Genomic DNA, 21284 nt, shown 5'->3' with positions numbered 1-21284 from the left:
CCAATCCGTGACAAGGACCGACACGTTGTGAGTTCTGAGCCGTTATTTTCCACCCATCTAGTACCGAGTCAGACCCCCCCTTTGACTCCAGAACAGCCTGAATTCTTCAGGGCACTGAAACATTGCTCAAATTGGTGTTTTTCCACTCTTCAGTTGTCCAGTGTTGGTGATGGCCTGCCCAATAGAGCAGCTTCTTCTTGTTTTCAGCTGATAGGAACCCAGGGTGGTCGTCTGCTGCAATAGCCGATCCTTGACAAGGACCGACGAGAGATGTCCTTCTGCGCACCACTGTTGTACTACTCTGTTGTTTTGTGGTCCACATGTTAGCTTGCATGGTTCTTGTAATTCTCCTTGGACATCTCATCAACGAGCTGTTTCCACCCACAGGACTGCTGCTGACTGGATGTTTGTGTTTGTCTCACCGTTCTCTGTAAACCCTAAACACTGTCGTGCGTGAAAAACCCCAAGAGGGCGTTTCTGAGAGACTGGAACAGGTGCGTCTGACACTGATGATCATACAACACTCAAGGTCGCTCAGGTCACTCATTTTGCCCATTATAATGTAAAACAGTAACTGAATGCCTCGATGCCTGTCTGCCTGCTAGATATAGCAAGCCACAGCCACTTGACTCACTGTCTGAAGGAGCATCCATTTTCATGAACTGGGTGGTGTACCCAATAAACTGTCCGTTGAGTGTGTAAATTATATATATATGAAAACGGTTTATATATATCTATATATATATACTGTGCATTCGGGAAAGTATTCAGACCACTTTAATTTTTCCATATTTTGTTACGTTACAGCCTGTGATATTTCATTTTTTAACAGCTATTTTCAAGTCTCTAGAGATGTCCGATCGGGATCAAGTCCGGGTTCTGGCTGGGCCACTCAAGGACATTCAGAGACTTGTCCCCAAGCCATCTCCTGTGTTAGTGTTGTTGTGCTGTTGGAAGGTGAACCTTCACCCCTGTCTGAGGTCCTGAGCTCTCTGAAGCAGGTTTTCATCAAGGATCTCTCTGTACTTTTCTCGTTTCATCTTTCCCTCAATCCTGACTAGTCTCCCAGTCCCTGCTTCTGAAAAATATCCCCACAGCATAATGTTGCCACCACCATGCTTCACCGTAGGGATGGTGCCAGGTTTCCTCCAGACGTGACACTTGGCATTCAGACGAAAGAGTTCAATCTTGGTTTCATCAGACCAGAGAATCTTGTTTCTCATGGTCTGAGAGTCCTTTAGGTGCCTTTTGGCAAACTCCAAGAGGGCTGTCATTTGCCTTTTACTGAGGAGTGGCTTCAATCTGGCCACTACCATAAATCCTTGATTGGTGGAGTGCTGTACAGATGGTTGTACTTCTGGAAGGTTCTTCCATCTCCACAGAGGAACTCTGGAAATCTGTCAGAGTGACCATTGGGGTTCTGATCACCTCACTGGCCAAGGCCCTTCTCCCCCGATTGCTCAGATTGGCCGGGCGGCCAGCTCTAGGAAGTGTCTTGGTGGTTCCACACTTTTTCCATTTTAGAATAATGGAGGCCATTGTGTTCTTGGGGACCATCAATACTGCAGAATTTTTTTGGTACCCTTCCCCAGATCTGTGCCTCGACACAATCCTGTCTCGGAGCTCTACAGACAACTCCTTCGACCTCATGGCTTGGTTTTTGCTCTGAAATGCACTGTCAGCTGTGGGACATCATATAGACAGGTGTGTGTACCTTTCCAAATCATGTCCAATCAATTGAATTTACCACAGGTGGACTCCAATCAAGTTGTAGAAACCTCTCAAGGTTGATCAATGGAAACATGATGGAAAGGGTCTGAACACGTATGTACATATTTTTTGGTATATACATTTGCAAACATAAAACAAAAAAAATGTCTAGGTTGATGAGGAATTTAGTTGATTTAATCCATTTTAAAATAAGGCTGTAACGTAACAACATGTGGTGAACAAGGGCAGGAGTCTGAATACTTTCTGATGCCCTGTAGACTGAATATGTTTCTCTGTCTTCACTGTCACCAGGTAGACGTTTCTCCTTGGCGTGTGGTGAACAAGGGCAGGAGTCTGAATACTTTCTGAATGCCCTGTAGACTGAATATGTTTCTCTGTCTTCACTGTCACCAGGTAGACGTTTCTCCTTGGCGTGTGGTGAACAAGGGCAGGAGTCTGAATACTTTCTGAATGCCCTGTAGACTGAATATGTTTCTCTGTCTTCACTGTCACCAGGTAGACGTTTCCCCTTGGCGTGTGGTGAACAAGGGCAGGAGTCTGAATACTTTCTGAATGCCCTGTAGACTGAATATGTTTCTCTGTCTTCACTGTCACCAGGTAGACGTTTCTCCTTGGCGTGTGGTGAACAAGGGCAGGAGTCTGAATACTTTCTGAATGCCCTGTAGACTGAATATGTTTCTCTGTCTTCACTGTCACCAGGTAGGCGTTTCCCCTTGGCGGCTCGGTATCGTGTCACCAGGTAGGCGTTTCCCCTTGGCGGCTCGGTATCGTGTCACCAGGTAGGCGTTTCCCCTTGGCGGCTCGGTATCGGAGCGGCTCCTGGACGACCCAACCTGTCAACGACGGCATAACAACTTTGACATGTTAACATTTTGAGGTGAAAGACAACACTCAATCAAACCACAGGCATCCCTTCATCTCAGTGTGTCAGTCAGCACACAGAGGAACCCCCTTCCCTCTCCTAGTACAGAGACAACAGACAGGTATCTGCTCCACTGCTGAAATAACCATCAGACGGCAGCATGAACAGAACCAGTAGTCTCTGACAGGACCAGGAAGACAACAACAGTAGTCTCTGACAGGAAGTCAACAACAGTAGTCTCTGACAGGACCAGGAAGACAACACCAGTAGTCTCTGACAGGACCAGGAAGACAACAACAGTAGTCTCTGACAGGAAGACAACAACAGTAGTCTCTGACAGGACCAGGAAGACAACAACAGTAGTCTCTGACAGGACCAGGAAGACAACACCAGTAGTCTCTGACAGGACCAGGAAGACAACAACAGTAGTCTCTGACAGGACCAGGAAGACAACAACAGTAGTCTCTGACAGGACCAGGAAGACAACACCAGTAGTCTCTGACAGGACCAGGAAGACAACAACAGTAGTCTCTGACAGGACCAGGAAGACAACAACAGTAGTCTCTGACAGGACCAGGAAGACAACAACAGTAGTCTCTGACCAGGAAGTAGTCTCTCAACAACAGTAGTCTCTGACAGGACCAGGAAGACAACAACAGTAGTCTCTGACAGGACCAGGAAGACAACACCAGTAGTCTCTGACAGGACCAGGAAGACAACAACAGTAGTCTCTGACAGGAAGTCAACAACAGTATTCTCTGACAGGACCAGGAAGACAACACCAGTAGTCTCTGACAGGACCAGGAAGACAACAACAGTAGTCTCTGACAGGACCAGGAAGACAACACCAGTAGTCTCTGACAGGACCACGAAGACACAACCAGTAGTAGTGTCTGACAGGACCAGGAAGACAACACCAGTAGTCTCTGACAGGACCAGGAAGACACCACCAGTAGTCTCTGACAGGAAGACAACAGTAGTAGTGTCTGACAGGAAGACAACAGTAGTAGTGTCTGACAGGAAGCCAACAGTAGTAGTGTCTGACAGGACCAGGAAGACAACAGCAGTAGTAGTGTCTGACAGGAAGCCAACAGTAGTAGTCTCTGACAGGAAGCCAACAGTAGTAGTCTCTGACAGGAAGCCAACAGTAGTAGTCTCTGACAGGAAGCCAACAGTAGTAGTGTCTGACAGGACCAGGAAGACAACAGTAGTAGTCTCTGACAGGAAGCCAACAGTAGTAGTCTCTGACAGGAAGCCAACAGTAGTAGTGTCTGACAGGAAGCCAACAGTAGTAGTCTCTGACAGGAAGCCAACAGTAGTAGTCTCTGACAGGAAGCCAACAGTAGTAGTCTCTGACAGGAAGCCAACAGTAGTAGTCTCTGACAGGAAGACAACAGCAGTAGCAGTGTCTGACAGGAAGACAACAACAGTAGTAGTGTCTGACAGGAAGCCAACAGTAGTAGTCTCTGACAGGAAGACAACAGCAGTAGCAGTGTCTGACAGGAAGACAACAGTAGTAGTCTCTGACAGGAAGACAACAACAGTAGTAGTCTCTGACAGGAAGCCAACAGTAGTAGTGTCTGACAGGACCAGGAAGACAACAGTAGTAGTCTCTGACAGGAAGCCAACAGTAGTAGTCTCTGACAGGAAGACAACAGCAGTAGCAGTGTCTGACAGGAAGACAACAACAGTAGTAGTGTCTGACAGGAAGCCAACAGTAGTAGTGTCTGACAGGACCAGGAAGACAACAGTAGTAGTGTCTGACAGGAAGCCAACAGTAGTAGTCTCTGACAGGAAGACAACAACAGTAGTAGTGTCTGACAGGAAGCCAACAGTAGTAGTGTCTGACAGGACCAGGAAGACAACAGTAGTAGTCTCTGACAGGAAGACAACAACAGTAGTAGTCTCTGACAGGAAGCCAACAGTAGTAGTGTCTGACAGGAAGACAACAGTAGTAGTGTCTGACAGGAAGACAAGAGTAGTAGTGTCTGACAGGAAGACAACAGTAGTAGTGTCTGACAGGAAGACAACAGTAGTAGTGTCTGACAGGAAGACAACAGTAGTAGTGTCTGACAGGAAGACAACAGTAGTAGTGTCTGACAGGAAGACAACAACAGTAGTCTCTGACAGGAAGCCAACAGTAGTAGTGTCTGACAGGACCAGGAAGACAACAGTAGTAGTGTCTGACAGGAAGACAACAGTAGTAGTGTCTGACAGGAAGACAACAGTAGTAGTGTCTGACAGAAAGACAACAGTAGTAGTGTCTGACAGGAAGACAACAACAGTAGTCTCTGACAGGAAGCCAACAGTAGTAGTGTCTGACAGGACCAGGAAGACAACAGTAGTAGTCTCTGACAGGAAGCCAACAGTAGTAGTCTCTGACAGGAAGACAACAGCAGTAGCAGTGTCTGACAGGAAGACAACAACAGTAGTAGTGTCTGACAGGAAGCCAACAGTAGTAGTCTCTGACAGGACCAGGAAGAGAATACCTTTGTCCTCCCCACAAAGACCTCCTGTCTTAGCGCTCCAGATGAGTGCTCGTCTCAGCATCCTTCATTTCTGCAGTACATTAGGCTTTGTGGAATGCATGGAGGGGGGTCAGGGATTACTGGGATGTCATGTGAAGACAGAGGGGGGGGCTATCATCACTGAACAGCAGCCACTGCTTATGGACCTCAGCCATACCCACATAGGCTACACACACACACACACACACACACACACACACACACACAAGCAAACTAATGCAACTCATTACCACAATCGTGCATACACATTATACACCACGCACACACACTGTCAATATGAATCCACACATTTGATATTCTCTCCTCTCTCTCGCTCTCACTGCGTTCATGATGAGCTTTAAGTGCCAGAAACAGGAAAAAATGAGGAAAAAACAGAATGATCATTCATAGGACACTTGGTATTCTGCTCATTGTGCTGAGTGAGACTCTAGAACACTTGGTATTCTGCTCATTGTGCTGAGTGAGACTCTAGAACACTTGGTATTCTGCTCATTGTGCTGAGTGATACTCACAGTGGGACCTGCTGCTCACTGGATCAGCATGTACTCTCTCTCTCTCTCTCTCTCTCTCTCCCTTTCTATCTTGATTTCTCTCTCCCTCGTCTCTTTCTCTCTCTCTGTTCCTCTCCCTCGTCTCTTTCTCTCTCTCTGTTCCTCTCCCTCGTCTCTTTCTCTCTCTCTGTTCCTCTCCCTCGTCTCTTTCGCTCTCTCTTTCGTCTCTTTCTCTGTCTCTGTTCCTCTCCCTCGTCTCTCTCTCTGCCTCGTCTCTTTCTCTCCCTCTGTTCCTCTCCCTCGTCTCTTTCTCTCCCTCTGTTCCTCTCCCTCGTCTCTTTCTCTCTCTCTGTTCCTCTCCCTCGTCTCTTTCTCTCTCTCTGTTCCTCTCCCTCGTCTCTCGCTCTCTCTCTGTTCCTCTCCCTCGTCTCTCTCTCTCTCTGTTCCTCTCCCTCTCTCTCTCTCTCTGTTCCTCTCCCTCGTCTCTTTCTCTCTCTCTGTTCCTCTCCCTCGTCTCTCTCTCTCTCTCTCTGTTCCTCTCCCTCGTCTTTCTCTCTCTCTCTGTTCCTCTCCCTCGTCTCTGTCTCTCTCTGTTCCTCTCCCTCGTCTCTTTCTCTCTCTCTGTTCCTCTCCCTCGTCTCTTTCTCCCTGTCTGTTCCTCTCCCTCGTCTCTTTCTCTCTCTCTCTGTTCCTCTCCCTCGTCTCTCTCTCTCTCTCTCTGTTCCTCTCCCTCGTCTCTTTCTCTCTGTCTGTTCCTCTCCCTCGTCTCTTTCTCTCTGTCTGTTCCTCTCCCTCGTCTCTTTCTCTACCTTCCCTTCCCTCCCTCCTCTCTCTGACCTCCTGTCCATCAGATCAATAAGACCCAGCTACCCTGTCTACCGCTCTATTAAAGACCTCTCCTAAGAGCTATGGATTTGTATTACACTACCCTGTGGAGATGATTGTGTGTGTGTGTGTGGGCATGCGTGTGGTGTGTGCATGCGTAAGGGGTGGGGATTACTAGGGACATCTCGATATGATATTATCACGATACTTAGGTGCCAATACATTAAAGGCTTTTTGTAGTCACTGTGTGTTGTGTCTTCTCTGTGTGTCTGGGCAGTCACTGTGTGTTCCACTGTGTGTTGTCTGTCCATCAGTTAGAAGGTCTGTCTGTGTGTCTGGGCAGTCACTGTGTGTTGTCTGTCCATCAGTTAGAAGGTCTGTCTGTGTGTCTGGGCAGGCACTGTGTGTTGTCTGTCCTTCAGTTAGAAGGTCTGTCTGTGTGTTGTCTGTGTGTTGTCTGTGTGTTGTCTGTCCATCAGTTAGAAGGTCTGTCTGTGTGTCTGGGGAGCGAGAGGGTTTGGTTAAGAGTTGGCACAACTCTGGCTCACAATTACAAGCTGTAGATTGTATTAGACTTTTAAGTTAAAACAGGACGTTTGCATGTGATGTTGAGTGTAGAAGTGATCATTTGAAACAGGTCCTATATGCTCGATTTAAAGTTATTTGGCATCTTTAGTTATGAATGATACAAACCCACATGTTCCAACTACAGGCTAATGATGATTTGAGAAAGTCACACAAAAAAACAAATCTTGCTCTCTGTTCCTTGCCTCAGGCTGCACACGCTGGTTTCTCTCATCAAGTGGTCATATTTTCACCCATCAGACTATTCTCAATTTAATCTGGTCTTTACTAATATGTCAACATGGTTTGGATTTAGAACGGCCCATTATCCAATGGGCAGGAGCAGAGGCAGAGGGGTAAAATCCCTGTTTTTTCACCTTTATTTAACCAGGTAGGCAAGTTGAGAACAAGTTCTCATTTACAATTGCGACCTGGCCAAGATAAAGCAAAGCAGTTCGACAGATACAACGACACAGAGTTACACATGGAGTAAAACAAACATACAGTCAATAATACAGTATAAACAAGTCTGTATACAACGTGAGCAAATGAGGAGAGAAGGGAGGTAAAGGCAAAAAAGGCCATGGTGGCAAAGTAAATACAATATAGCAAGTAAAACACTGGAATGGTAGTTTTGCAATGGAAGAATGTGCAAAGTAGAAATGAAAATAATGGGGTGCAAAAAGGAGCAAAATAAATAAATTAAATACAGTTGGGAAAGAGGTAGTTGTTTGGGCTAAATTATAGGTGGGCTATGTACAGGTGCAGTAATCTGTGAGCTGCTCTGACAGTTGGTGCTTAAAGCTAGTGAGGGAGATAAGTGTTTCCAGTTTCAGAGATTTTTGTGGTTCGTTCCAGTCATTGGCAGCAGAGAACTGGAAGGAGAGGCGGCCAAAGAAAGATAATCAGTATAATCAGTATAGACTGGGAAAGAAAATGGAGGCCACTTTCCCTGCGGTTTTTCAACCAGGTCGGCTTCTCCAGGTTTTATAACAACAGTTCGTTGATTGGAGGAGACCAAGGCTCAGCGTGATGCGAATGCATTCTCCTTATTTAACAAAAATGAACGTAGCGCGATAGATATATATATATATATATGGTTAGTGCAGACACAGGCAACTAACCATAGACAAAATACCCAAGGAAAATGGCTGCCTAAATATGGTTCCCAATCAGAGACAACGATAAAACAGCTGCCTCTAATTGAGAACCAATCTAGGCAACCATAGACCTACATAAACACCTAGACTAGTGAAAACACCCATAGACCTACATAAACACCTAGACTAGTAAAAACACCCATAGACATACATAAACACCTAGACTAGTGAAAACACCCATAGACATACATAAACACCTAGACTAGTGAAAACACCCATAGACATACATAAACACCTAGACTAGTGAAAACACCCATAGACATACATAAACACCTAGACTAGTGAAAACACCCATAGACCTACAAAAACACCTAGACAGGATTACAAAAAACACATACATCACCCATGTCACACCCTGACCGAACCGAAATATATCAAGAAAACAAAAGAATACTAAGGTCAGGGTGCGACACAATGTGTTTAATATCAGCTGCTGAGAAATACCTAGTAGCAGCTGGGATCCTGCATTTATGAGTCACAACCATCAACACACGGCTTTCATATGGGATCATACACAGAAATGTCTGGGCTTACAATACGTGTTTAATATCAGCTGCTGAGAAATACCTAGTAGCAGCTGGGATCCTGCATTTATGAGTCACAACCATCAACACTCGGCTTTCATTTGGGATCATACACAGAAATGTCTGGGCTTACGAGAACACTTAGAAGCATGCAGCCTCTCGTTGCGTGACAGGCGATAGTCTGCCTGAACTCTGCATGCCGTGGGGCTCTCCTACTCGAGAGCGTCACTTGGAATAACCAAGTGAAATCTGTTTCGGGAACGTCGATCGTCGTAATATGTCTTCACAACTTAAAAAATATTTTGTGTAACTGTTGACAGGCCCTTCTCCTCTGCACGCTGGAGAAAGGAACGAAGAAGAAGAGGGGAGGAGATGGAAACGTACGGTGATGAGATATTCTGGAGCTAAAGGTAATGTGTCAGCCTATTAATGATCAAAATATTTAAAAATCCCCCATTAGTAGACTATTGAAAATCAAATACAAATGAACTATAATTGTAGACTAACTTTGTAAGCCGCCCAACTAATCAATGAACCAACCGCAACCCTTTACATTCTCTCCCATCAGGTAACCAGTCCATCTAGTATAGGCCTTTACATTCTCTCCTATCAGGTAACCAGTCCATCTAGTCTAGGCCTTTACATTCTCTCCCATCAGGTAACCAGTCCATCTAGTATAGGCCTTTACATTCTCTCCTATCAGGTAACCAGTCCATCTAGTCTAGGCCTTTATGTTCTCTCCCATCAGGTAACCAGTCCATCTAGTATAGGCCTTTATGTTCTCTCCTATCAGGTAACCAGTCCATCTAGTATAGGCCTTTATGTTCTCTCCCATCAGGTAACCAGTCCATCTAGTATAGGCCTTTATGTTCTCTCCTATCAGGTAACCAGTCCATCTAGTATAGGCCTTTACATTCTCTCCCATCAGGTAACCAGTCCATCTAGTATAGGCCTTTACATTCTCTCCTATCAGGTAACCAGTCCATCTAGTATAGGCCTTTACATTCTCTCCCATCAGGTAACCAGTCCATCTAGTATAGGCCTTTACATTCTCTCCCATCAGGTAACCAGTCCATCTAGTATAGGCCTTTACATTCTCTCCCATCAGGTAACCAGTCCATCTAGTATAGGCCTTTACATTCTCTCCCATCAGGTAACCAGTCCATCTAGTATAGGCCTTTACATTCTCTCCTATCAGGTAACCAGTCCATCTAGTATAGGCCTTTACATTCTCTCCTATCAGGTAACCAGTCCATCTAGTATAGGCCTATCTATACATTCTCTCCCATCAGGTAACCAGTCCATCTAGTATAGGCCTTTACATTCTCTCCTATCAGGTAACCAGTCCATCTAGTATAGGCCTTTACATTCTCTCCTATCAGGTAACCAGTCCATCTAGTATAGACCTTTACATTCTCTCCTATCAGGTAACCAGTCCATCTAGTATAGACCTTTACATTCTCTCCTATCAGGTAACCAGTCCATCTAGTATAGACCTTTACATTCTCTCCCATCAGGTAACCAGTCCATCTAGTATAGGCCTTTACATTCTCTCCTATCAGGTAACCAGTCCATCTAGTATAGGTCTATCTATACATTCTCTCCCATCAGGTAACCAGTCCATCTAGTATAGGCATATCTATACATTCTCTCCCATCAGGTAACCAGTCCATCTAGTATAGGTCTATCTATACATTCTCTCCCATCAGGTAACCAGTCCATCTAGTATAGGTCTATCTATACATTCTCTCCCATCAGGTAACCAGTCCATCCAGTATAGGCCTTTACATTCTCTCCCATCAGGTAACCAGTCCATCTAGTATAGACCTTTACATTCTCTCCCATCAGGTAACCAGTCCATCTAGTATAGGCCTTTACATTCTCTCCTATCAGGTAACCAGTCCATCTAGTATAGACCTTTACATTCTCTCCTATCAGGTAACCAGTCCATCTAGTATAGACCTTTACATTCTCTCCCATCAGGTAACCAGTCCATCTAGTATAGACCTTTACATTCTCTCCCATCAGGTAACCAGTCCATCTAGTCTAGGCCTTTACATTCTCTCCCATCAGGTAACCAGTCCATCTAGTATAGACCTTTACATTCTCTCCTATCAGGTAACCAGTCCATCTAGTATAGACCTTTACATTCTAGAAACAATATCCTCCCATCAGGTAAACCATGCATTCCAGAGTTTCAACCTGCTGTTGAACCAGGCTTCAAATTGATTATCACAGTGAGGTGAGTTTTAAAAGCAGGATACTGTTTTGATAATCTGTGTTTGATGTGACCAGATTGTATTTGCATTGACCAGATGGTTAGGGACAATAGAGCCCTGAGTACCAGGCCTTAGGACCTGATGGAGGAACAATAGAGCCCTGAGTACCAGGCCATTAGGATCTGATGGAGGGACAATAGAGCCCTGAGTACCAGGCCATTAGGACCTGATGGAGGGACAATAGAGCCCTGAGTACCAGGCCATTAGGACCTGATGGAGGGACAGTAGAGCCCTGTGTACCAGGCCATTAGGACCTGATGGAGGGACAGTAGAGCCCTGTGTACCAGGCCATTAGGACCTGATGGAGGGACAATAGAGCCCTGAGTACCAGGCCATTAGGATCTGATGGAGGAACAATAGAGCCCTGAGTACCAGGCCATTAGGATCTGATGGAGGGACAATAGAGCCCTGAGTACCAGGCCATTAGGATCTGATGGAGGGACAATAGAGCCCTGAGTACCAGGCCATTAGGACCTGATGGAGGGACAATATAGCCCTAAGTACCAGGCCATTAGGATCTAATGGAGGGACAATAGAGCCCTGAGTACCAGGCCATTAGGATCTGATGGAGGGACAATAGAGCCCTGAGTACCAGGCCATTAGGACCTGATGGAGGGACAATAGAGCCCTGAGTACCAGGCCATTAGGATCTGATGGAGTGACAATAGAGCCCTGAGTACCAGGCCATTATGACCTGATGGAGGGACAATAGAGCCCTGAGTACCAGGCCATTAGGATCTGATGGAGGAACAATAGAGCCCTGAGTACCAGGTCATTAGGACCTGATGGAGGGACAATAGAGCCCTGAGTACCAGGCCATTAGGACTTGCTGGTAGTTAGAGCCCTGAGTACCAGGCCATTAGGATCTGATGGAGGGACAATAGAGCCCTGAGTACCAGGCCATTAGGACCTGCTGGTAGTTAGTGCCCTGTGTACCAGGCCATTAGGACTTGCTGGTAGTTAGAGCCCTGGGTACCAAGCCATTAGGACCTGATGGAGGGACAATAGAGCCCTGAGTACCAGACCATTAGGACTTGCTGGTAGTTAGAGCCCTGGGTACCAGGCCATTAGGACCTGATGGAGGGACAATAAAGCCCTGAGTACCAGGCCATTAGGACCTGCTGGTAGTTTGAGCCCTGAGTACCAGGCCATTAGGACCTGCTGGTAGTTAGAGCCCTGGGTACCAGGCCATTAGGACCTGATGGAGGGACAATAAAGCCCTGAGTACCAGGCCATTAGGACCTGCTGGTAGTTATAGCCCTGGGTACCAGGCCATTAGGACTTGCTGGTAGTTAGAGCCCTGGGTACCAGGCCATTAGCCGGTCGTTAGTGATATGGGTACCAGGCCATTAGCCGGTCGTTGGTGATAGGGGTACTAACAAGCTTTTCCTGAGTGCAGAAGAGGAGATTACAGTGACTCAACAATCAGGTGGAATTTGGCTGCGGTCCTGACTAACGACTGTCGGTGTGGCGGTAATATGGTCCCTACAACAGCCCTACACGACGCCACAGTGGGAAACACCCCCTTAGTAAGACCTACCACGGAACATTCCTAGAAGTGTGGCAGTTGGTGTGCAGTAAAATCAACAGCCCTAGAAGTGTGGCCGTTGGTGTGCAGTAAAATCAACAGCCCTAGAAGTGTGGCAGTTGGTGTGCAGTAAAATCAACAGCCCTAGAAGTGTGGCAGTTGGTGTGCTGTAAAATCAACAGCCCTAGAAGTGTGGCAGTTGGTGTGCAGTAAAATCAACAGCCCTAGAAGTGTGGCCGTTGGTGTGCAGTAAAATCAACAGCCCTAGAAGTGTGGCAGTTGGTGTGCTGTAAAATCAACAGCCCTAGAAGTGTGGCAGTTGGTGTGCAGTAAAATCAACAGCCCTAGAAGTGTGGCAGTTGGTGTGCAGTAAAATCAACAGCCCTAGAAGTGTGGCAGTTGGTGTGCTGTAAAATCAACAGCCCTAGAAGTGTGGCAGTCGGTGTGCAGTAAAATCAACAGCCCTAGAAGTGTGGCAGTTGGTGTGCTGTAAAATCAACAGCCCTAGAAGTGTGGCAGTCGGTGTGCAGTAAAATCAACAGCCCTAGAAGTGTGGCAGTTGCTGTGCAGTAAAATCAACAGCCCTAGAAGTGTGGCAGTCGGTGTGCAGTAAAATCAACAGCCCTAGAAGTGTGGCCGTTGGTGTGCAATAAAATCAACAGCTGCTCATTGTGAGAGAGAGAGATGCACCCGTCTTCTCAGATATTCCATGTGATTTTGGGCTGCACTTCCGCTAACAGCGGTTCTCTCTGCTAACCCTCCTCCCCGGGGCACTGACCATTACCAGCAGACAGCCCTACACTAACCCATAGCCTGTCTGGGTCATGATCTGGTCAGCAGGGGCCAAGCAGGCAAGGACTGACCATACAACCTGACTGGGATGGAATCAGCATGGCTCTTGGTGAAGAGACAAGCACCACTCAGCCCTGTATAACCCCACACACAGTGCCAGTCAGTCAGTCCAGAATCTGTGTATGACTCAATGGTCTGAGAGAGAGATAGACCAGAGAGAGAGAGAGAGAGAGAGAGAGAGAGAGAGAGAGAGAGAGAGAGAGAGAGGGGTTAGGAAGAGCAGAAGAGAGAGAGGGGGGACTTCTTTCTTCAAAGAGAGAGAGAGAGAGGGGGGAAGAGCACAGAGAGATGGGTTAGGAAGAGAGAGAGAGGAGGAAGAGCACAGAGAGAGAGAGAGATGGGAGGGAAGAGCACAGAGAAGAGAGAGAGAGGGGTTAGAGAGAGAGAGAGAGAGAGAGAGAGAGAGAGAGGAGGAAGAGCACAGAGAGAGAGAGGGGAGGAAGAGCACAGAGAGAGAGGGGGAGGAAGAGCACATAGAGAGAGAGGGGAGGAAGAGCACAGAGAGAGTAGCCATCTGGGTGCTCCCGTCTTCTGTTGACCCATCTAAAAGGCTTGGAGGACCAGAACTACTAGACTACGTCCCAAATGGCACCCTATTCCCTTCATAGTGCCCTATTTTTAACCAGAGCCGGTCCACAGGGCCGGTCCATAGGGCCGTACGTAGGGAATAGGGTGCCTTTTGGGACGCATCCTAGTAGTTCTGATGCTTAACAAGCTGCTAGGGGACTGTGGTTCAACTCCAACGTCCCTAAACCAATTCAAGTAAGACAACAAGGTCAGCTATTCCAGGAAATGTCTTTTTTTATGTCAATATTATTTCTACGTTGGAGGGAGGCGGATCTGTAGTAAGCTGTAAATCTTTAGAAGGAAACACTGAATCCAGTCGCTTAAGACTGATCTTGTGAGGAACCTGATGAGATGAAGTCTGTCGTCATGCCAAGCTGATGCTTAGACATCTCTCTTCCTCATGTATGTACAGGCCTCTGTCAGGATGTAATACCTCATCTAGCAGGCCTCTGTCAGGTTATAATACCTCATCTAGCAGGCCTCTGTCAGGTTATAATACCTCATCTAGCAGGCCTCTGTCAGGTTATAATACCTCATCTAGCAGGCCTCTGTCAGGTTATAATACCTCATCTAGCAGGCCTCTGTCAGGTTATAATACCTCATCTAGCAGGCCTCTGTCAGGTTATAATACCTCATCTAGCAGGCCTCTGTCAGGTTGTAATACCTCATCTAGCAGGCCTCTGTCAGGTTATAATACCTCATCTAGCAGGCCTCTGTCAGGTTGTAATACCTCATCTAGCAGGCCTCTGTCAGGTTATAATACCTCATCTAGCAGGCCTCTGTCAGGTTATAATACCTCATCTAGCAGGCCTCTGTCAGGATGTAATACCTCATCTAGCAGGCCTCTGTCAGGTTATAATAACTCATCTAGCAGGCCTCTGTCAGGTTGTAATACCTCATCTAGCAGGCCTCTGTCAGGTTGTAATACCTCATCTAGCAGGCCTCTGGCTCTGTCAGGTTATAATACCTCATCTAGCAGGCCTCTGTTAGGTTATAATACCTCATCTAGCAGGCCTCTGTCAGGTTGTAATACCTCTTCTAGCAGGCCTCTGTTAGGTTATAATACCTCATCTAGCAGGCCTCTGTTAGGTTATAATACCTCATCTAGCAGGCCTCTGTCAGGTTATAATACCTCATCTAGCAGGCCTCTGTCAGGTTGTAATACCTCATCTAGCAGGCCTCTGTCAGGTTATAATACCTCATCTAGCAGGCCTCTGTCAGGTTATAATACCTCATCTAGCAGGCCTCTGTCAGGTTGTAATACCTCATCTAGCAGGCCTCTGTCAGGTTATAATACCTCATCTAGCAGGCCTCTGTCAGGTTGTAATACCTCATCTAGCAGGCCTCTGTCAGGTTATAATACCTCATCTAGCAGGCCTCTGTCAGGTTATAATACCTCATCTAGCAGGCCTCTGTCAGGTTATAATACCTCATCTAGCAGGCCTCTGTCAGGTTATAATACCTCATCTAGCAGGCCTCTGTCAGGTTATAATACCTCATCTAGCAGGCCTCTGTCAGGTTGTAATACCTCATCTAGCAGGCCTCTGTCAGGTTATAATACCTCATCTAGCAGGCCTCTGTCAGGTTATAATACCTCATCTAGCAGGCCTCTGTCAGGTTATAATACCTCATCTAGCAGGCCTCTGTCAGGTTATAATACCTCATCTAGCAGGCCTCTGTCAGGTTGTAATACCTCATCTAGCAGGCCTCTGTCAGGTTATAATACCTCATCTAGCAGGCCTCTGTCAGGTTATAATACCTCATCTAGCAGGCCTCTATCAGGTTATAATAACTCATCTAGCAGGCCTAAGGCAGGTTATAATACCTCATCTAGCAGGCCTCTGTCAGGTTATAATACCTCATCTAGCAGGCCTCTGTCAGGTTATAATACCTCATCTAGCAGGCCTCTGTCAGGTTATAATACCTCATCTAGCAGGCCTAAGGCAGGTTATAATACCTCATCTAGCAGGCCTCTGTTAGGTTATATAATACCTCATCTAGCAGGCCTCTGTCAGGTTATAATACCTCATCTAGCAGGCCTCCTCTGTCAGGTTATAATACCTCATCTAGCAGGCCTCTGGCTCTGTCAGGTTATAATACCTCATCTAGCAGGCCTCTGGCTCTGCCAGGTTATAATACCTCATCTAGCAGGCCTCTGGCTCTGTCAGGTTATAATACCTCATCTAGCAGGCCTCTGGCTCTGTCAGGTTATAATACCTCATCTAGCAGGCCTCTGGCAGGTTATAGGTTATCATCTGTCAGGATGTTTCAGTCATGTACTCATCTGTCAGGATGTTTCAGTCATGTACTGTATCTGTCAGGATGTTTCAGCCATGTACCATGTACTGTATCTGTTAGGATGTTTCAGCCATGTACCATGTACTGTATCTGGGATGTTTCAGCCATGTACCATGTACTGTATCTGCTAGGATGTTTCAGCCATGTACTGTATCTGTTAGGATGTTTCAGCCATGTAGCCATGTACTGTATCTGTTAGGATGTTTAAGCCATGTACTGTATCTGTCAGGATGTTACAGTCATGTACTGTATCTGTAAGGATCTAGTTTCAGTCATGTACTGTCTCTGTCAGGTTATAATGTTTCAGCCATGTACTGTATCTGTAAGGATGTTTCAGTCATGTACTGTATCTGTCAGGATGTTTCAGCCATGTACTGTCTCTGTCAGGATGTTTCAGCCATGTACTGTCTCTGCCAGGATGTTTCAGCCATGTACCATGTACTGTATCTGTCAGGATGTTTCAGCCATGTACCATGTACTGTCTCTGTTAGGATGTTTCAGCCATGTACTGTATCTGTCAGGATGTTTCAGCCATGTACTGTCTCTGTCAGGATGTTTCAGCCATGTACCATGTACTGTATCTGTTAGGATGTTTCATCCATGTACTGTCTCTGTTAGGATGTTTCAGCCATGTACTGTCTCTGTCAGGATGTTTCAGCCATGTACTGTATCTGTCAGGATGTTTCAGCCATGTACTATGTACTGTCTCTGTCAGGATGTTTCAGCCATGTACTGTCTCTGTCAGGATGTTTCAGCCATGTACTGTCTCTGTCAGGATGTTTCAGCCATGTACTGTATCTGTCAGGATGTTTCAGCCATGTACATGTACTGTCTCTGTCAGGATGTTTCAGCCATGTACTGTCTCTGTCAGGATGTTTCAGCCATGTACTGTCTCTGTCAGGATGTTTCAGCCATGTACCATGTACTGTCTCTGTCAGGATGTTTCAGCCATGTACTGTCTCTGTCAGGATGTTTCAGCCATGTACTGTCTCTGTCAGGATGTTTCAGCCATGTACTGTATCTGTCAGGATGTTTCATCCATGTACTGTCTCTGTCAGGATGTTTCAGCCATGTACTGTCTCTGTCAGGATGTTTCAGCCATGTACTATGTACTGTATCTGTCAGGATGTTTCAGCCATGTACTGTCTCTGTCAGGATGTTTCAGCCATGTACCATGTACTGTCTCTGTCAGGATGTTTCAGCCATGTACCATGTACTGTATCTGTCAGGATGTTTCAGCCATGTACCATGTACTGTATCTGTCAGGATGTTTCAGCCATGTACTGTCTCTGTCAGGATGTTTCAGCCATGTACTGTCTCTGTCAGGATGTTTCAGCCATGTACTGTCTCTGTCAGGATGTTTCAGCCATGTACTGTCTCTGTCAGGATGTTTCAGCCATGTACTATGTACTGTATCTGTTAGGATGTTTCAGCCATGTACTGTATCTGTCAGGATGTTTCAGCCATGTACTGTATCTGTCAGGATGTTTCAGCCATGTACTGTATCTGTCAGGATGTTTCAGCCATGTACTGTCTCTGTCAGGATGTTTCAGTCATGTACTGTATCTGTCAGGATGTTTCAGCCATGTAACATGTACTGTCTCTGTTAGGATGTTTCAGCCATGTACTGTATCTGTCAGGATGTTTCAGCCATGTACTGTCTCTGTCAGGATGTTTCAGCCATGTACCATGTACTGTATCTGTCAGGATGTTTCAGCCATGTACCATGTACTGTATCTGTCAGGATGTTTCAGCCATGTAACATGTACTGTCTCTGTCAGGATGTTTCAGCCATGTACCATGTACTGTATCTGTCAGGATGTTTCAGCCATGTACCATGTACTGTCTCTGTCAGGATGTTTCAGCCATGTACCATGTACTGTATCTGTCAGGATGTTTCAGCCATGTACCATGTACTGTCTCTGTCAGGATGTTTCAGCCATGTACTGTATCTGTCAGGATGTTTCAGCCATGTACCATGTACTGTCTCTGTCAGGATGTTTCAGCCATGTACCATGTACTGTATCTGTCAGGATGTTTCAGCCATGTACCATGTACTGTCTCTGTCAGGATGTTTCAGCCATGTACTGTATCTGTCAGGATGTTTCAGCCATGTACCATGTACTGTATCTGTCAGGATGTTTCAGCCATGTACCATGTACTGTCTCTGTCAGGATGTTTCAGTCATGTACTGTCTCTGTCAGGATGTTTCAGCCATGTACTGTCTCTGTCAGGATGTTTCAGTCATGTACTGTCTCTGTCAGGATGTTTCAGCCATGTACTGTCTCTGTCAGGATGTTTCAGTCATGTACTGTCTCTGTCAGGATGTTTCAGCCATGTACTGTCTCTGTCAGGATGTTTCAGTCAGCCATGTACTGTCTCTGTCAGGATGTTTCAGCCATGTACTGTCTCTGTCAGGATGTTTCAGCCATGTACTGTCTCTGTCAGGATGTTTCAGCCATGTACTGTCTCTGTCAGGATGTTTCAGCCATGTACTGTCTCTGTCAGGATGTTTCAGCCATGTACTGTCTCTGTCAGGATGTTTCAGCCATGTACTGTCTCTGTCAGGATGTTTCAGCCATGTACTATGTACTGTCTCTGTCAGGATGTTTCAGCCATGTACTGTCTCTGTCAGGATGTTTCAGCCATGTACTATGTACTGTCTCTGTCAGGATGTTTCAGCCATGTACTGTCTCTGTCAGGATGTTTCAGCCATGTACTATGTACTGTCTCTGTCAGGATGTTTCAGCCATGTACTGTCTCTGTCAGGATGTTTCAGCCATGTACTGTCTCTGTCAGGATGTTTCAGCCATGTACTTTTAATCATCAAATATTATTTTTATTTAGTAAATGTCGATATTCAGCGAAAGCTGTTGCCACAGCCGTACCGTGGTGTGAAAGATCAATGCCTGTCAACGCCAGACATTTTGGCACATTTTTCATCAGATAAAATAGGCCTACAGATGGCGAATCCACACAGGCTACAGATGGCGAATCCACACAGGCTACAGATGGCCAACAGTTGTGGACCTGGGCTTTATAATTATAAGCCTTTACAGTAACATGTTCATCCTAAACATAAAGCCGAGATATGTGGCTCTGTGGCGGCAGGTTGCAAGTTCAAACCCCCGAGCTGACAAGGTAGAATTCTGTCGTTCTGCCCCTGAACAAGGCAGTTAACCCACTGTTCCTAGGCCGTCATTGAAAATAAGAATGTGTTCTTAACTGACTTGCCTAGTTAAATAAAAAATAAAAAAATTGTATAACTCTGCCCTTTTCCTCACCCTGACAGCATTGTCACCATATTTATCGTGTTGACACAGAGCGTGTTGTCATCCGTTGCCTCTTTGTCTTTCATTGAATGAATGTGTTAATATACAACAAAGAGTTGCTCACAGCTGAGCCCCAACACCGCTCTGGAAATACTGGACATTATCCCCCTTGACCTGGTTCTGGGAGCGAGGCCCGTCTCTGAGAGAAGCAGTGCAGCTTGGGAGAGGAAGGCCTGTGAAGACGAGACGTCATCCCAACTACTAATGACCTCACAGTGACGAGGCCCGTCTCTGAGAGAAGCAGTGCAGCTTGGGAGAGGAAGGCCTGTGAAGACGAGACGTCATCCCAACTGCTAATGACCTCAGTGACGAGGCCCGTCTCTGAGAGAAGCAGTGCAGCTTGGGAGAGGAAGGCCTGTGAAGACGAGACGTCATCCCAACTACTAATGACCTCACAGTGACGAGGCCCGTCTCTGAGAGAAGCAGTGCAACGTGGGAGAGGAAGGCCTGTGAAGACGAGACGTCATCCCAACTACTAATGACCTCACAGTGACGAGGCCCGTCTCTGAGAGAAGCAGTGCAGCTTGGGAGAGGAAGGCCTGTGAAGACGAGACGTCATCCCAACTACTAATGACCTCACAGTGACTGGCTCTCCTCTCTGCCGTCCCCAGGGCTCTCTGAAAGGAACAACACAGTGTCCGAGTCCCAAATGGCACGCTATTCCCTGAATAGTGCACTACTTTTGACCAGAGCCTGTAAGATAGTGCACTATGTAGGGAATAGAGTGCCATTTGGGACTCCCCTGGCTCTGAGGTTCTGTCACACTGAGAGAGGCAACTCAGAGAGAGAGAAAGAGAGAGAGAGAGTGAGAGGGGGTGGTAGAGAGAGAGATAGAGAGAGGGGGTGGTAGAGAGAGAGAGAGAGAGAGAGGGGGTGAGAGAGGGGGTGAGAGAGAGAGGGGGTGAGAGAGAGAGAGAGAGACAGAGAGAGAGGGGGGTCAGAGGAAACACAAGAACACAGAGTCCATGGTGCCTAAAATACCAGCCATAATGCACAGGCTGACGAACAGACAGACAGACAGACAGACAGACAGACAGACTCACACACACTCACACATATACCCACTAAAACACAACTTACACACACTCATTCATGTAAAAGACACAGCAGTGTCTTAACATTGACAGACAGCGTCGTGCCAGACAGCATCGTGCCAGGCCCTGCAGACTCCTGATGCTCTGATCTACACCCCAGGATAAAACCATTATGGAAATTCAACATGACTCATTCCCCTCACACACATCATCAGATCTTAAACATCTCTGGCCTCAGAGACTCCTCCCTCATCTTCTCTACAGACTCCTCCCTCATCTTCTCTACAGACTCCTCCCTGGTCTTCTCTACAGACTCCTCCCTCGTCTTCTCTACAGACTCCTCCCTCGTCTTCTCTACAGACTCCTCCCTGGTCTTCTCTACAGACTCCTCCCTCATCTTCTCTACAGACTCCTCCCTGGTCTTCTCTACAGACTCCTCCCTGGTCTTCTCTACAGACTCCTCCCTGGTCTTCTCTACAGACTCCTCCCTGGTCTTCTCTACAGACTCCTCCCTGGTCTTCTCTACAGACTCCTCCCTCGTCTCCTCTACAGACTCCTCCTCTTCCTACAGACTCCTCCCCTGGTCTTCTCTACAGACTCCTCCCTCGTCTTCTCTACAGACTCCTCCCTCGTCTTCTCTACAGACTCCTCCCTACAGACTCCTCCCTGGTCTTCTCTACAGACTCCTCCCTGGTCTTCTCTACAGACT

The 21284-nt window shown here is 46.6% G+C and overlaps 1 protein-coding gene across 1 annotated transcript in view; it reads right to left on the bottom strand.

The window, feature by feature from the left end:
• LOC135570323 (glutamate receptor-interacting protein 1-like) overlaps positions 1 to 20100 on the bottom strand; it is a 71568-nt gene extending 51468 nt beyond the window's left edge. The window contains exons 1-3 of the mRNA XM_065016446.1: positions 20030 to 20100; positions 19756 to 19954; positions 2468 to 2564 (exon numbers count right to left, since the gene is read on the bottom strand). Coding sequence (XP_064872518.1) covers positions 2468 to 2564; positions 19756 to 19954; positions 20030 to 20100 — 367 coding nt within the window. The remainder of the gene's footprint in view (positions 1 to 2467; positions 2565 to 19755; positions 19955 to 20029) is intronic.
• Positions 20101 to 21284: the final 1184 nt, after the last annotated feature.

Source organism: Oncorhynchus nerka, unplaced genomic scaffold (assembly GCF_034236695.1).
Source record: "Oncorhynchus nerka isolate Pitt River unplaced genomic scaffold, Oner_Uvic_2.0 unplaced_scaffold_982, whole genome shotgun sequence".
NCBI classification, from domain to species: Eukaryota; Metazoa; Chordata; class Actinopteri; order Salmoniformes; family Salmonidae; genus Oncorhynchus; species Oncorhynchus nerka.
This window is presented reverse-complemented; position numbering and strand designations above follow the sequence as displayed.